Below are 15,147 nucleotides of genomic sequence, written 5' to 3' on the forward strand. Positions count from 1 at the left end.
CTTGATTATTATCTCTTTATTTAGCCCAGAATTTTCTAATCAGATATACTGTATACTGCATAGTCTTTATTCAAGCTATTTAAAAGATGCTTTAACTAGTTTTGGTATTCTGTGCAACCACACAGATATCCCACAATTACATGTCAATGAAATTGTCTTGCAATTGTGAGAAAATGAATATAGGATGCATCCGTGTTAAAACTATGCACTAAATCCTTTTTTATATCTAATCAAATGCCTGAAAGTGATTTTTTTGGATGTGTCTCTAAGGTGTAATCCTTTAATATATATATATATATTATTTTTAATTATTTAAGTTAAAAGCTGATGCTGTCAGTAGAAACGATCGAAATGTGCCGCAATAACACTCTTCCGGGGGGGACTGGGCTGAGACGTGGAGGGCTCTCAATGCGGGAAAAAACAAGCTATTCTGGTAGTAGGGGGAGGTGCGAGAGAACCTGAAGGAACTGCTGAGGTTCCTTTGAGCAAGGTAGCGACCCCCCACAGCCCACATCGGGCCCTGATTCGGCACCCTGCCTTTGTCCAGCAGCTCCGGGCTCCAGCACCCTCCCCCCGTGACCCCGACGGGGGTCATGACAGAAAGAAAAGAAAAAAAACCCGATCTTCCTGGTCGTCCATTGTGAACATGTTTCAGAGCACGTCGTGCAAGCGGAGATAATTTGCAAGACGTGCTGTGTTGTGACGGCCGGTAACGGCGTGATGAATCGAGCGCTCCCTGTTGCTGCGACCCTTCGGATGGGGGCGGGGCCACACGTAGAGGAGGCGTCCCTGTGCGGTTGTAGCGTTACCTGCTGAAGAAGAGGAAGTCTCCGTTTCGCATCGAGCTGCCTGCTTTTGTGTTTAACGGACATTTTGATTTATTTTTTTAATTTAGCCCAGGTTCAACTTTTTAAAAAAAACAAAAAACGTGGAAAAAAACCCAAACTGAGCGGCTAAAATGTCTTTCATGGACGTGGAGAAGTTGAAGATGACGGGTGCTGGTCGAGCCATGGCAGTGCTGACCAGCGGTGGAGATGCACAAGGTCACTATGAAGTCAACCAAATCGAGCTTAAAAGTCTTAAAACGCATGAGGTCATGTTATTTTGTTCTTGTGATTTTGTTTGTATTTTCTCGAAAAACGCCTGTTGTGTTTGGGTTTTTTTTTTCTTCAGCGTGACGTGTTGAACCCCGTTAAAGTGTCAGTTCTGGTTAAAGGTCGTGTAGACGCTCGGTGTCAATTATAATTAAGCATTATTTGGTATTGTGGTAGACTTTTAGATGCATTATGTTAGTTTGATCAGTAAAAAAGTTTTTTTTGATTTTATGGATGAAAAACCAAGTAAACTAATGATCACATAAAGGTTCGTATTCTCAAATACTAGCATTTTATTAGCACATGCAGTGTTCTGCGGAATATATTACGCGTAATATCTGTGAATCCATCCATTTTCTCTTTAAGCATATTTAAATTAATTTACTTTGTCACTATCAGTCTGTATTTGTGTATTTTGTGGTATTCTAATGACTGATTTTATGTCTGATTTTCAAACCTTTGAACACTGGACCCCAGGTATGAATGCTGCAGTTCGAGCTGTGACCAGAATGGGCATCTACGTGGGGGCCAAAGTCTATCTCATTTACGAGGTATCCAAGTCCTTAGTGCGATGGTACTGAACATGCACAGCGAATTGGCGCATGATTATTTCTGAATTTGTACTGTTTTCATTGACGGTGAGCAATGAAAACGAATGCTGCCTTGCAGGGTTACCAAGGCCTGGTGGATGGAGGAGACAACATCAAGCTGGCCCACTGGCACAGTGTGACCAACATCATCCAGCAGGTGGGTAAAAACCTTTCGATACTTTTGTATAAACCCTATTGACAACAAAGATGGGGTGTTTAGTCACGTCTGCATCTTTCCTATTTCTCTCACCTCTAAAAATAAAAGCTACTCTGAAAAATGCCTATGGGCCTTATGTCCTATCTGCTCTTTTCTGGTTCTTTTTTTTTTTTTTTTGCATGATTTAATCAGGATTTCTCTTAATTCATTTGTCTCCTGTCTCCCTGCCTCTAATACAGGTGGTAACCTGGTAAGGGCACTGAAATGAGTAGCACGATTTAACATAGCTGATAGCATCTATGGTTTAGTTTCTGTTAATTATTTTTCACAGCACTAATATGATTGGATGTCTGTGTTTTCCCTCATCTAATAGTTATCTCACAAGCACGTAGAGGAGACTTGTGATCCAGTGTGGGGGCCCTAAACACTGCATCCATTTTTCACTCATACTTTAAGACACAAATCTCAGGAAAATACCGTATTTTCACGACCAAAAGGCGCAGTCTCAGTTTGATTTTGTCACAAAAGTCTCAGAGTGTTCGCCTTCCGTCATCCAGCGCTCTGTCAGTTTCCGTGGCAACCGAGAACCACGATGAACGACGACTTCTCATACCCCGTTGTGCGTATCGCCACCGTGCCGGTCCCTTTTTCTCCACTTTGTGTGTCAAAGGGATGTTAAAAGTCAGAGGGATCTCATCCATGTTGGTGATGTGGCTGGGCACGGTTATATTGTCGCGGCAGTAGGTGCGGAAGATGGCCGCCCTCTCCTGGTTAGGGTTAGGGAAGATGGCCACCCTCTCCTGGTTAGGGTTAGGGTTAGGGAAGATGGCCACCCTCTCTGGTTAGGGTTAGGGTTAGGGAAGATGGCCACCCTCTCCTGGTTAGGGTTAGGGTTAGGGAGATGGCCACCCTCTCCTGGTTAGGGTTAGGGAAGATGGCCACCCTCTCCTGGTTAGGGTTAGGGAAGATGGCCACCCTCTCCTGGTTAGGGTTAGGGAAGATGGCCGCCCTCTCCTGGTTAGGGTTAGGGAAGATGGCCACCCTCTCTGGTTAGGGTTAGGGAAGATGGCCACCCTCTCCTGGTTAGGGTTAGGGAAGATGGCCACCCTCTCCTGGTTAGGGTTAGGGTTAGGGAAGATGGCCGCCCTCTCCTGGTTAGGGTTAGGGAAGATGGCCGCCCTCTCCTGGTAATCCGATGGCAGCCGCTGCGCAACAGTTGTCCTCGCGCGTATGGAGAGATGCCGCCGCCTCATAAAGCGAAAACACTAAGATTGCTCGATTGCCATTTTCAGCCGTATATTCGATGGCCTGCAGTTTAAAGTAAGCCTCATTCATATGCGTCTCGCTTGATTGGCGCCATTTTAGGGGATCCTTACGCGGAGGTGCGCCGCTAATCGATTGGCGGAGCGTTTACCGTAGTGCTCCTACCAAAGGCGCACAGCAGATTTTGGAACTCCACACACAAGGCGAACCATGTTATAAGGCGCACCGTCGTTTTTTGAGAAAATCTCAGTGTTTTAGGTGCGCCTTATGGTCGTGAAAATACGGTAAATAACAGGATTAGAAAATGCCTGGGTTATTGAAATATGTCGGCAACATCTTATTTATTTATTTATTGTTTTTTGCTTTGTTTGGATGACAGGGTGGGACCATGATAGGTTCGGCCCGATGCAAGGCCTTCACCACCCGAGAGGGCAGGATCGCTGCCGCCTTTAACCTGGTGAAGAAAGGCATCACCAACCTGTGCGTGTGCGGTGGAGACGGCAGCCTGACTGGGGCTAATATCTTTCGCAGCGAGTGGAGCGGGCTGCTGGCAGAGCTCGTAGAGAAAGGTAATAATCTGCCTAAAAAGGTGTAAGAAAATATAGTTTAAGAAAATACGGCTTGGTGTTCTTACATTTTTGAGAAGTATGTAGTTGTCTTCTGCTAGTTTTGGTTTCTGCCAATGTCAACTAACATATGGATTTAATCAGAATGTGTTTCAGTGAAAATCAGAAATATAGTCGAAACAGGACGTAAGGGAAAGGAATTTTTTTCTCTCTTACCTGAAATAGTAGAGTGGACAGCATTTCATCCTATGCTGATGGTCCTTGAAGGCATCATTGATTGTGACACATTAATTGTGGCGTTGTTATGTGTGCATCCAGTACAGCGTGTTCAGTAACAGTCACGTGCCGCTTCAGGTAGGATTACGGACACGCTGGCCAAACAGCACGGCCACCTGAACATCGTGGGCTTGGTGGGCTCCATCGACAATGACTTCTGTGGAACGGACATGACCATTGGAGCTGACTCTGCGCTGCACCGCATCATGGAGATAATTGACGCCATCATGACCACTGCGCAAAGGTCCAGAAGACAGTATTGTATACTAATGTTTTTATTAATCCTGCAGATTTTCAGTTGCATCTCAGTATAAATGTTGTTAACTCTTTGCAGCCACCAGCGCACTTTTGTTCTAGAGGTTATGGGCCGTCACTGTGGGTGAGTTTGACACTGTCATGCAACCGCAAATAAAACTATTCTAACCCACATTGAAATGTTATCAAACATGTCATGTTTAAAATAAATTTGTACTGTTTTTTAGATATCTGGCCTTGGTGTCAGCGCTGGCATCTGGGGCAGACTGGCTCTTCATACCGGAGGCTCCACCTAAGGAGGGATGGGAAGACCGCATGTGCAACCGGCTGGAAGCGGTATGACAAAAGCAGTTCATCAAAGCCGTCGCTGGATGAAGATGCAAATTTGTGTAACAGACAAACAGTTTGGTCTGCAAATATCTGGAAAGCGGGATAGTGGCAGAGAGGGGAGTGAGGAGGGAGGACGTAGTTTCTGCTGTTATAACCTATCTTGATGCCTTGGCCTCCTTGATCACGCTGGAGAAATAAGATGTTGGACACACTTTTAAAAGGTCTCGTGTTTGTGAAGGCGAGTTGAGGGTGCAATACTCCCTCACTTGGCCTCTCAGGGACGAAGCAGTGTTTGTTGTCACACCGGCTTTATCCTGTACTGCTTGTTTACTTCCAGAGCCGTACAACCGGGTCAAGGCTCAACATCATAATTATCGCAGAAGGAGCCATCGACATGAATGGGAAGCCCATCACCTCCACTTATGTCAAAGATGTGAGTTTTAAGATGTTTGTATAAGCTCTCACTACAGCTCTTTGTTTATTTTCTGATTTCCTGCTGAATGACAAACACTGAAGCCGTTGAAACATGTTTGTCTCTTAAGCTGGTGGTCAAAAGGTTGGGCTACGATACCAGACTGACGGTACTGGGCCACGTTCAGCGCGGAGGAACGCCGTCTGCATTTGACAGAACACTGGTGAGCCGAGATGCAGCATAGCAGCGTCATAAAATGCCTTATAAATAATGTTTTGATGTAATCATGGGTCTCCCTCTTTCACTGCCTCTCCCCACTTTCAGATGTTGACAGTAAAACACAACTTTGGCCAATAGACAAATAATTTGTGGGGAAACCTGCTGCTGTTGGCTGATAAGACTGTGCATTTATTTTGGCGGGGTGGGTGCCTGTTTTCAGAGCAGTAGATTGGGTGTGGAGGCAGTGATCGCCCTGATGGAGGCCACTCCTGACACTCCGGCCTGTGTCATCGGCCTGTCGGGTAACCAAGTTGTACGCCTGCCTCTGATGGAGTGTGTGGAGATGGTTCGTTATGTGTTTCCCTTCTATTATGTAAGAGGTGAACGGTGGAAGGTCCTGATGGTGTTTGACTGTATCGTCCGTTGCAGACAAAGTTGGTGCAGAAGTCCATGAATGAAAGGAGGTTTGACGAGGCGGTCAAACTGCGAGGAGGGTGAGAGATCCGAGTAGTCGCGCGTTTTTACTCAATAAACTGGAAACACAACGTTTATATTGTGTCTTTTTTGCAGGAGCTTTGAGAACAATTGGAACATTTACAAGCTTCTTGCCTTCCAAAAGCCGGTCAAGAATGAGGTGAAGACACAAGTTCAGGTACTGACCCCCCCCCCCAGCAAAAGTATCACCTCAGTTATTGATGTTGGCCCTGTGCTCCCCTCCAGACCAATTTCACCTTGGCCATTCTGAATGTGGGAGCTCCAGCTGCAGGGATGAACTCGGCGGTGAGGTCAGCGGTGAGGCTGGCGCTCATTCACGGCCACAAGGTCTATGGCGTCCATGATGGTTTTCAGGGACTGGCCAAAGGAGAGGTGAGTTTTCGGATTTTGCTGTCGTTTCCAAAGTTTTGAAAGGATGAAACGGAGAATCGCGTTTGTCTGCAGCTTTTCAAGATGAATTGGGGGAATGTGGCAGGATGGACGGGCCAAGGGGGGTCGCTGCTGGGGACCAAACGGTGAGTGTCGGGAGACTTGAATCGGTATCAAATGAACTTTACAGCAGACGTTAGAGATCTACAGCTGTTAAGTCAACAAAAGCAAGGGCGAAAGCACCCACACAGCAAGATGAGACACGGTTTACAGGCGGCAGCAACGGAATACCTGTATCGTTAGGGGGGTGGAGACAGGGCAGCTACGTTTGTGTCAGTGTGTTTACTGCGAGAGGGGACGACATCATTTCTGCTCTCCATATTTAAAGGGTTGCTCTCATTACATGCATTCATTTCTCATTGATTGGATGAACATTAATCACACCCCCCCCCCCCTCATGTCTTGTGTTAGAACTCTTCCAGAGGAACACATGGAAAATGTTGTGGAGACCATTCGCAAGTATAAAATCTCAGCGCTGCTTGTAATAGGAGGGTTTGAGGTAAAGAATAAAAGGACAACCGTCCAATAGCCTGAAGCGAATTAATGGCACCATAATCGAAAAGGTCAATGTTGTTTCCTTGTTTGTCCTTCAAAGGGGTATGAAGGTGTCCTGCAGCTGTTTGAAGCCCGGACTCACTATGAAGAGCTGTGCATCCCCATGTGTGTCGTCCCAGCCACCATCAGCAACAACGTCCCTGGCACGGACTTCAGCCTGGGAGCAGATACAGCCGTCAACTCTGTCATGGATGTAATGCTGATCATGTGGCACACGGTCTGACGTCAGGACTTTTGTTAGAATAAGCTAAGAGAAAACCTCCATCTTTTTCAGTGTTGTGACAAAATCAAGCAGTCTGCATCTGGGACCAAGAGCAGAGTGTTTGTAGTGGAGACGATGGGGGGATATTCTGGCTATCTGGCAACCACCGCTGGCATAGCAACGGGAGCTGATGCAGTCTACATCTACGAGGATCCCTTCAACATCCACGATCTGACCGTAAGACCCAGAGAATGAGCTTTCTCTACCAGCTTCACAACTTTGTGTCTTTTTTTAATGACCCACCTTTGTGACAGACAAATGTGGAGCATTTAACTGAGAAGATGAAGAAGGATGTCCAGAGGGGTCTGGTACTGAGGTACGGTACCACCTTCAATGGCCCAATTTCATGTGTTGCTGAGGGAAGCTAAAAAGGGGGAAAATGCAGATTTTCCAAAGGTATTCAGAACTTTTCAATCAAATGTTTTCTTTTCCGCACCAGGAATGAGAAGTGCCACGAGTTTTACACAACTGACTTTATCCACAAGCTGTATTCGGCAGAGGGGAAGGGCATCTTTGACTGCAGGTTTAATGTGTTGGGACACCTTCAGCAGGTACAAAACCACCGCGAAACATCCAGCAAGCTCAGTCTGGTGATAGATTTATACGCGAGTCTTCTTCCCTCCAGGGAGGAGCACCTTCGCCCTTTGACAGGAATTTTGGCACCAAGCTGGGGGTCAGGGCCATCCAGTGGCTATCACAGAAATTGAGCGAAAATTTCCGGCAAGGTAGAGTTGTGGTGTAAATCCACCCGCGCTACACGGGCACGATCCACAGCAGAGTCTCATATACGTCTCTTCTACCCCTCCAGATCACGTGTTTGCCAACTCGTCTGACACGGCGTGTGTGCTCGGCTTCAGCAGGAAAGTCATCTCATTCATCCCCGTCACCGAACTAAAGGCGATGACAGATTTTGAGTAAGCGAAGTCCGTTTTTAAATCAGTCAGAGGTCGTTTACGCTGGAGGCTCATTCATGTTTACTTCTCCTCAGGCACAGAATGCCCAAGGAGCAGTGGTGGCTGAAATTTAGGCCAATTCTCAAAATGTTGGCCAAGTACCAGATCAGCTTTTGTGAATACGTGCCAGGGGAGATCGAGCATGTGACCAGACGTTCCATCAGCATCGACTCTGTGTTCTAGCAATTCCTCTTTAAAGCACGTTTCCATCCAGCCTTTGCTCTTGCAGTTTCCACACTGCTCCTCTGGGTTTACAGGACTGGAGGCTCTTTTTTCCATCTCAGTGTGTTGTCAATGTCCTGCTGTCTAAAATAAATGTAACTGGTGTTAGAAATTACCTATTTAATATGGCCCTCAGCATGAATTACCTTTCCCTGCATGCCAAATGATGCGTTTCAGTCAAAACACTGTCATTAAAGACAGCCAGATGGGCTACAAATACGTTTTCATTCATGAATATCGATGGAATATGGTCCTACTTGCAATTTGCGGTGTCGTTTCAATCGTGATGTTTGATATTTCAGAACATAGAAAGTGGTGCTTCATGTGCATTTTAGTAGACTGAGAAACAGTTCATTAATATTGCTTGTGTATTTTATGCAAATATAACCGCAAATCATACATATCCACCATGCAGTTTATTACCCTGTGCAATAAATGTGAATACTTATGCTCAGAGAATAAAGAACTCTAGCTTAACATGCTATAATAGTAATTCTCTACCATTGGTCCAATTTTGATATTTTTTGTCAAAAGCTGTGAAATATTTGAAACTGAACTGCTAAATAATAATAACAAAGAATAAATATTAACTTTACTCAAATCACCATGAACTATGAACTGTTGACATTTTTAATCATCTGTTAAGGGACACTCCTGGAAGCCTGTCTCACTGTTAGAAGTTAAATGAAAATGGTAGCCCGGTGTCTTTGTTGTCTTTCTGTGGACTCTTGGAGGCGAAGCCAAACTGGAAGTCTCCACTTTTCTTTTGCTGATTAAAGACAAACTTAGGGCCTGAGAAAAGATGCACACAGCCGTTGTTTACAGCATGTAACCAAACGGCAAGTGTGGAATGCAAACTTACAGAAGTTTGAATTACAGAACTTACTTGTAGCCTTTGAATCTGTGGTTTTCTGAGAAGATTGAAGACATACATCAGATTTTTACCTATTTGTTTTACTGTTTTGCATTTTATAAGAGCCAGTGAAAATGTCTTACTTTCTCACTGAAAAAAGGTCCAGTGAAACCAAAGGATATGTCCTACAAAGTAAACAGGCATCACTGTAATTTCACAACACTGATGTGGCTTCACTCATTCCTTCTACTACTGACCTCATCCTGTAATGAGCCCATGTCAAATCTGAACCCAGGGAAGACGGCCGGGCTGGGGTCTGAGCTCAGCGAGAATGGGAAAGCTGGAGATTTGTTATCAGGAGTCTCTTGAAGAGCGGAAAAGCCAGGGCTGAAGGTGAAATGTCAATGAGAAATGCGGCATTATCAGAAATTGTTCTGTAAGCAGTTCTACACTCCAATGACATGGCCTTACTTAAATTTGAAAGTTGGGGTGGAAGGCTCAGTTTTGCCTGTTGTGGAGGGAGACCGGAGATTTGTTTCTTGAGACGCACCAGTACACATAGAGGCTACTTCAGTGTTCTCTGGGACTGAGGCCTCTTCCTCCTCCATAGCTGTGACGTTCATGTTCTGATCATCTTCCTCCCCAGTGCCTTCAACGCTGGACTGTTCCTGCAGAGGAAAATGCTTAAAATCTCACTAAGCAAAGAACAATGATCGAGCAGCCATGTCCAACAAGATAGATTTCAGAGTTTAGCAGATAATGAAGACAATTCTGACAAGTCTCATTGCCTTCAGATTCAGACATCTGTGATTTAAAAGCATCAGTGAGGACAAGAGGAAAGATTTGTGGAAGGTGGGTGGACATTACCGCATTTACTTTCTCTGGTAAAGTTTCCTGGTCCTGCTTTTCTGAGTGATTTTCATTCTTCGATGTTTGTTCTGAATGAGCAGATATTGTGCTTACAGGGCTCCAAGAAACGATGTATTCTGTATTTTCCTTGTCTTACCATTCAACTGCTGGTGAGTTGAGAGCAGCTCGTTACCAGTTTCCTCTGCTGCAGCGATGCAGTGAGCCGTGTCCTGCTGATCATGTTCCTCGTGAAAATCTTCAGTATTTGCCTGTACAGATGATTTATGGCTGTTCTGAGAGCTCTATTCACACCAGCGTTTCCAACAGGAACAGAGACAGTTTTATTTTATTATAAAATGTTGTTATGATGCTGTCAGTCTACCGCTGTCTCGACAGTATGAAAAGAGGAAATGTCGATAGAAGCTCTGTCCTCTACTGCTGGAGGACTCAGTTGCTTTTCTGATTCTTTCAAGGGTTTCTGGTCAGCCCTAGAAAAAATAGTGAACTTCATAAGAGAACTATCAAGCTGTGCCAGCAATTGCTTTTCTTTTTTTTTATAAATAAGATTATCTGAAAAATACCTGTCTGTTATTTCATCAGAGGTTGTAGAAATATCTGTTGAATTGTTCAAAGTGAATAAAGGACCCAGTGGTATATCCAGTTGCAGTACAAGGGAATGATGATATTTTTTATTACCAGTAAGATGTGCCAGGCTTTTCTCTTTTATTGTTATTTCTTCATCATAAGCCTTGATCCTTCTCTCAATCCCCTCTTTGTCACTCTGCAGTTTGAGGAGCTTTTGTGCAAGAGGATGCTGGCAATAGTATTCTTTGTATGACTGGAACGTATTCTTACAGCTTGTATATTTCTTTTCGAGGTCTTCCCTTGGTGGAATGCAAACAGATTATTCGTCTCAATAAAAACACTGAAAATGAAGGGAAAGAAGAGGAAAACGACCTCACAGTTCCTGCCTGTAACTGCTTAATTGACTCTGGGCTTTTTCCTTCAGGGACTGCTCGTACTGATGGAGCCGACTGTTGGAGGCCTTGATGCTGCATAAGTCACACCGGTGTCATGATGCCGCTTCCATTTGTTTAAAGTTTGGCACATATATTGTCGGGTGATCATACCTTTGAGAAGTTTCTGTATGATGAGCCAAGGCGTTCTGTTTTGACTTGATTTCCTCTGTCAGTTTCTCAATATTTGTCTCCAGTGCTTGGATGAGGGCCTTTCTTCCAGCTATGTCTGAGCTGAAACCTTTGGAAATGGGGGAAGGGGTTTTTTCTCCTTTAATTATGTAAAATAAGTCTGAGGCCAAGAAACAGAGGTTACAAACCCTTAATTTGGAGGTGGATTTCCCTTTTCTTGAGGGCATTCTCCCTGGTTTGAAGGGCTACAAAACAGAGAAAATGTTATTTGTACAGTTTAGGATGCTGAATAGGCTGTTGTTTGTTTTTTACAGTTAACAAGAAAACGAACTTAAAGATTAAACGGCAGCTTAATAAAACTTACAATAGTTGAAACTAACTGAACTCACCTAACTGAACAAGGACGCTGTCGATGTCAATAGGTGGGGGTTGGTCGTTCATCTTTTGGATAACTTTGTAATGTAACACGAGCTACGTGTTCGCAATCTTTCCGATTATATTCGCTTTTTAGTGGGGAAACTGTAAGGATTTCTAATGGAAAAGCACTTGGAAAATTTATAAAGATTACTATGCGATTAAAACGAGATTTTAATTTTTAAACAAATGAAATACAATCAAGTGCAAATTAGACGATCACCAAGAGCTGTTCTCAGTTAACCGGAAGTTAGCCTTGACGTTTGTCGGCAGATAACAAATAAAGGTCATCACCTTTAATTAACTGTTATGGCCTGTGGCACATTATTAAAACGTTTTTGTTTTGTTGTTTTTTTTGCTTTATTGTCGTAGAATGTTTCCTATGAATTAAACAGCTTTATATTATTTACCATGTGAGCTATAATAACATAAATAGAGTATTTCGGTCTTCCATACTGTAAATTGTTTATGCTAAAATGCCGGTTTGGGATTGGTGTGGCTGGTTAAAGGGGAGGGCTCGGCGCTATTCTGGAAATCCTCCTGCGCAGCGCATCTGTCTCGCTTCCCTATACTGCGCTCCCATGTGCAAATCGGTGAAATCTACCGATGTTTTCGCCTTGCACCGTCTGGTTAGTATTCCCATCTCATTCTCCGCCCGGTGTTTTTAAGGTGAGACCCAATGGAATTTGCGATTCTGTTTATTCTTGTGCGCCAGATGGAGTGTGCGGACAAAAGAGCCGACCTGGGTGGGATTTAAAAGGGAGGGGATCCGCTGCAAGAATAATGGCCGGCTTTGTCTGTTTCGCTACCTTTTATCATAATATTCACATTTCACAAATATCCATGTCGTGATTGTGCAGTTTGCTGCCAGTATTGCTGTAGGGGACAAGATGGTGAGCTCACAGCCGCTGCATTTAAAGGCATATATCGGCTTAACTGTGCAAGTATCTGTTCTCTTGAAAATTTAATACGAAACGCCAATGTCTAATGTGAGATTTGTTTGCTTGTTATGAGCTGCCATGCGAGAAAATATGAATAAGGAGAAGCAAGGCCAAAATCACTGTGCATAAAGCATTAGGTGCTACATTTTTGTGACTACAAGAAAATAAGCCTCATCTGTGTGTGTGTGTGTGTGTGTGTGTGTGTGTGTGTGTGTGTGTGTTTATCACTATCAATCAATTCTAGATCTGAAACTAGGATCTGATGGATGGAATGTTTTTGTCTCATGCTCAACTAAACTGAAAAGCAACAATCAGCCCAAGAGGAAAGGTTTACTGTATCAGCTGGATGATGGCACAGCCCGAAACTGAAGGAGAGGGTAGCCCTCAGATGATCTCCTTAAAATCGGACATATCTGGAAACCACGTGGACAATGGAGAAGTAGGACCCTCCATAAGGAGGAAGAGGAGGAAGAAGAGAGACCCCCGTCCAGAGTCCATTATTGTCTACCGCTCTGAAATGGAGAAGTCACCTGGAGAGGACCAGGGCGTAGAGGAAGGAGTGGAGAGGAGCACAGAAGAGGGAGACAAATTCCTCTGCACACCCACAGGCGAAGGTAGGACATATGAGATACTTTTGAAATCATGTTCTAACAAGCCTGGTTGACATCTGTGTGAGGCTTTAGGCCTCGGTTGCGGCTTTTAGACTTTAAATCCTCGCTTCAGCTTTTGTTATTTTCATTTTAAAGGCTTTTTTATCTTTTAACAGGAGACTGGAATCTTCCTCCAGACAGCCGCTACGTGACTCTTACAGGTACCATCACGCGAGGAAAGAAGAAGGGCCAGCTGGTGGACATTCACCTCACTATGACAGAGAAAGAACTCAGGGATCTGGCTAAGTCAAGGGAGCGTCTTGATGCAGAGTGTGAAGCAGGGCAAATGTCCAAACGTAAATGTAGTTTAGGCGTGTCCCAGGGACCACATGTCGTCCTGTGGAGCATCTCCTGCGTCCCCATGGTCTTCCTCCTGTCCTTCATCACTTCCTTTTACTATGGCACCCTCACCTGGTACAATGTATTCTTGGTGTACAATGAAGAACGGACCTTCTGGCATAAGATTACGATTTGCCCCTTCCTCATCATTTTCTACCCTGTGCTCATCATGCCCATGGCGTTGTCTCTGGCCCTGTACTCCGCTGTAGTGCAGGTGTCCTGGGCCTTCAGTGAGTGGTGGCAGGCTGTGAGAGACCTGGAGAAAGGCTTCTGTGGTTGGGCCTGTGGAAAGATGGGACTTGAGGACTGTTCACCTTACAGCGTTGTGGAACTGTTGGACTCCGACACTGTTTCCGGCACTTTGCAGAGCAAAGCTCCGAGCGAATTTGCACAGACGTCGTCGGTGTGAGGAGTAGTCAGGTGGGAATACACTTTGAGGGGGATGTACTGTAGACTAAGGTTAAACCGATGTGAATAAGTTATTAAACACTGCCAAAATTGAAGAAAAATCACAAACTGTGGCTTTAAAGGATGGATCCTTTAGCACTTTTGGGTAGGTATTGGTAAATGACTGAATCCTGCTGAAAATGTTGGCAAATCTGGTTATAGATGAATGCTTGAGGACAATAATCGTATATAGTGAGGCCTAATTGTTGACACAGGCTTCACTTCATCTGTAAATATGTAATTAATACACATCAACAGTTGAAAATACTGTATTTCAAAGACAAATACCTCGTTATTCATGATTTATCTGATTGGAAAGTGAGATCAGATAATTGCTGAACACTTACACCACTGAGAACAATATTGGCCCATGCTTGTTAAGCAGTTTTGTGTCAGCATTTAGTTTTTTTAAAAAGAAAATACAGCTGATATGGCCTCTTCCTCCAGCTGCCAACACATCTTTGTAATACCCTGTCGAAACTTAAACTCCATACACTTATCTCCCTGAAGAGAGAAATAATCAGTACATTTACACTTCTGTCACTACACAACTGTTGTTCACAATTTGGGCAGTTAAAATAGATTTTGATTGTCCTGTGAATATTCTCAACAGACTGAGAGACTGATTATATTTACAGGAATGAACAAATGTGTCACTCAGTGTTAGCCTACACCCTGTGTATATTTCTTTTACCCCCAGGGCACCCAAGCAAGTTTATCCAGCTGTGATTCATAGCCATCGTTATAAAAATAAAAACTCAAATCAGATATTTCTGTAGTGAACCTGTTTTTATTATCTCTTATGCATTTTGGTTCTGTTAGTATTTTTCAGGACATCAGTAAACATACATGTTAAACTACTTCTGAATATGATTGCAGTCCACACAGTACAAAGTTCATTTAAATTTTCTCTTGCATTGTCGTGCAGGTATATGTTTGTTGATTTAATTTATTTTAATTATTCAAGTCTTGTACATTTGTTAGACATTGATGTAATTTGATATTTTGTACTCTGGCACTTTGAAGAAAAGACATTCCAAAAAAAAAAGATGGATAATATAATTGAAATGTTTAGCATTGGGCGGGTCAAGGAATTTAATATTGATTTCACACTTGAGAAGTATGTCATTTATTGTATTACATGTTTTAAAACTGCATAATAAAGAATTGCACAAATGTGTTGTTGTTACATTACAATTTGAACTAACCGCAAGTACCGGTGTTACCTACATGGCTTGACCCCTGTAAAGTCTGTTTATACAGATAGTTGTGAATTTTTGATCTGATTATTTGCACCCTGGTGACAGGACACAGACATTAACTAACAAAATTACTGTAATGTTAATTAATTAACTAAGCTTAATATTTTCATTATTATAGCTGAAGATTTGTATTCATGACTGCAAATATAGACCAATGTGTAGGTGG

General features: G+C 43.6%; 3 protein-coding genes across 10 annotated transcripts; 2 read left to right on the forward strand and 1 right to left on the reverse strand.

Annotated features, from left to right (window-relative positions):
* The first annotated feature begins 760 nt into the window (after positions 1–760).
* On the forward strand, positions 761–8,689 carry pfkla (phosphofructokinase, liver a). 2 transcript variants are annotated; one of them, XM_057027988.1, is made up of 22 exons: positions 761–1,043; positions 1,572–1,645; positions 1,764–1,841; positions 3,484–3,673; positions 4,025–4,190; positions 4,281–4,325; positions 4,429–4,537; positions 4,869–4,964; positions 5,074–5,166; positions 5,383–5,508; positions 5,592–5,656; positions 5,733–5,814; positions 5,883–6,029; positions 6,102–6,172; positions 6,498–6,585; positions 6,682–6,834; positions 6,916–7,080; positions 7,158–7,219; positions 7,343–7,454; positions 7,529–7,628; positions 7,712–7,817; positions 7,892–8,689. In XM_057027988.1, exons 1-22 carry the CDS (start codon positions 959–961, stop codon positions 8,037–8,039), a joined length of 2,361 nt encoding a protein of 786 aa, XP_056883968.1. In that variant the 5' UTR covers positions 761–958; the 3' UTR covers positions 8,040–8,689. The 2 variants fall into 2 exon arrangements, with proteins under 2 accessions (XP_056883968.1, XP_056883976.1); XM_057027996.1 differs by having other exon boundaries at positions 5,733–5,796.
* Positions 8,429–11,619, reverse strand: LOC130523060 (uncharacterized). 3 transcript variants are annotated; one of them, XM_057028041.1, is made up of 14 exons: positions 11,318–11,616; positions 11,117–11,173; positions 10,911–11,037; positions 10,743–10,832; positions 10,477–10,664; positions 10,362–10,395; positions 10,163–10,268; positions 9,938–10,049; positions 9,799–9,869; positions 9,403–9,599; positions 9,189–9,318; positions 9,075–9,116; positions 8,965–8,989; positions 8,429–8,870 (listed from the first exon to the last, which is right to left on the reverse strand). In XM_057028041.1, exons 1-14 carry the CDS (start codon positions 11,367–11,369, stop codon positions 8,752–8,754), a joined length of 1,350 nt encoding a protein of 449 aa, XP_056884021.1. In that variant the 5' UTR covers positions 11,370–11,616; the 3' UTR covers positions 8,429–8,751. The 3 variants fall into 3 exon arrangements, with proteins under 3 accessions (XP_056884021.1, XP_056884012.1, XP_056884002.1); XM_057028032.1 differs by having other exon boundaries at positions 9,808–9,869; positions 10,362–10,664; positions 11,318–11,619; XM_057028022.1 differs by having other exon boundaries at positions 10,362–10,664.
* Positions 11,620–11,839: 220 nt separating this feature from the next.
* Positions 11,840–14,895, forward strand: tmem169b (transmembrane protein 169b). 5 transcript variants are annotated; one of them, XM_057028057.1, is made up of 3 exons: positions 11,840–11,971; positions 12,528–12,897; positions 13,050–14,895. In XM_057028057.1, the coding sequence occupies exons 2-3, from the start codon at positions 12,630–12,632 to the stop codon at positions 13,679–13,681; spliced, it is 900 nt and encodes a 299-aa protein (XP_056884037.1). In that variant the 5' UTR covers positions 11,840–11,971; positions 12,528–12,629; the 3' UTR covers positions 13,682–14,895. The 5 variants fall into 5 exon arrangements, with proteins under 5 accessions (XP_056884037.1, XP_056884033.1, XP_056884042.1 ...); XM_057028053.1 differs by having other exon boundaries at positions 11,852–12,011; XM_057028062.1 differs by having other exon boundaries at positions 11,856–12,011; positions 12,589–12,897.
* The last annotated feature ends 252 nt before the right edge of the window (positions 14,896–15,147 follow it).

The sequence above is a fragment of the Takifugu flavidus genome, chromosome 1, assembly GCF_003711565.1.
Source record: "Takifugu flavidus isolate HTHZ2018 chromosome 1, ASM371156v2, whole genome shotgun sequence".
Lineage (NCBI taxonomy): Eukaryota > Metazoa > Chordata > Actinopteri > Tetraodontiformes > Tetraodontidae > Takifugu > Takifugu flavidus.

What these genes read in the sequence shown, in the direction of transcription:
- pfkla (XM_057027988.1), top strand. Translation starts at nt 959, where the DNA reads ATGTCTTTCATGGACGTGGAGAAGTTGAAGATGACGGGTGCTGGTCGA. An exon ending in TGACCAACATCATCCAGCAG is followed by an intron (nt 1,842 to 3,483) that starts GTGGGTAAAAAC and finishes TTTGGATGACAG; the next exon opens with GGTGGGACCATGATAGGTTC. An exon ending in CCTCCACTTATGTCAAAGAT is followed by an intron (nt 4,965 to 5,073) that starts GTGAGTTTTAAG and finishes TTGTCTCTTAAG; the next exon opens with CTGGTGGTCAAAAGGTTGGG.
- LOC130523060 (XM_057028022.1), bottom strand. Translation starts at nt 11,369, where the DNA reads ATGAACGACCAACCCCCACCTATTGACATCGACAGCGTCCTTGTTCAG. An exon ending in TCTGATGAAATAACAGACAG is followed by an intron (nt 10,269 to 10,361) that starts GTATTTTTCAGA and finishes TATTTTTTCTAG; the next exon opens with GGCTGACCAGAAACCCTTGA. An exon ending in TGGGCTCATTACAGGATGAG is followed by an intron (nt 9,117 to 9,188) that starts GTCAGTAGTAGA and finishes TTTACTTTGTAG; the next exon opens with GACATATCCTTTGGTTTCAC.
- tmem169b (XM_057028057.1), top strand. Translation starts at nt 12,630, where the DNA reads ATGATGGCACAGCCCGAAACTGAAGGAGAGGGTAGCCCTCAGATGATC. An exon ending in CTGCACACCCACAGGCGAAG is followed by an intron (nt 12,898 to 13,049) that starts GTAGGACATATG and finishes ATCTTTTAACAG; the next exon opens with GAGACTGGAATCTTCCTCCA.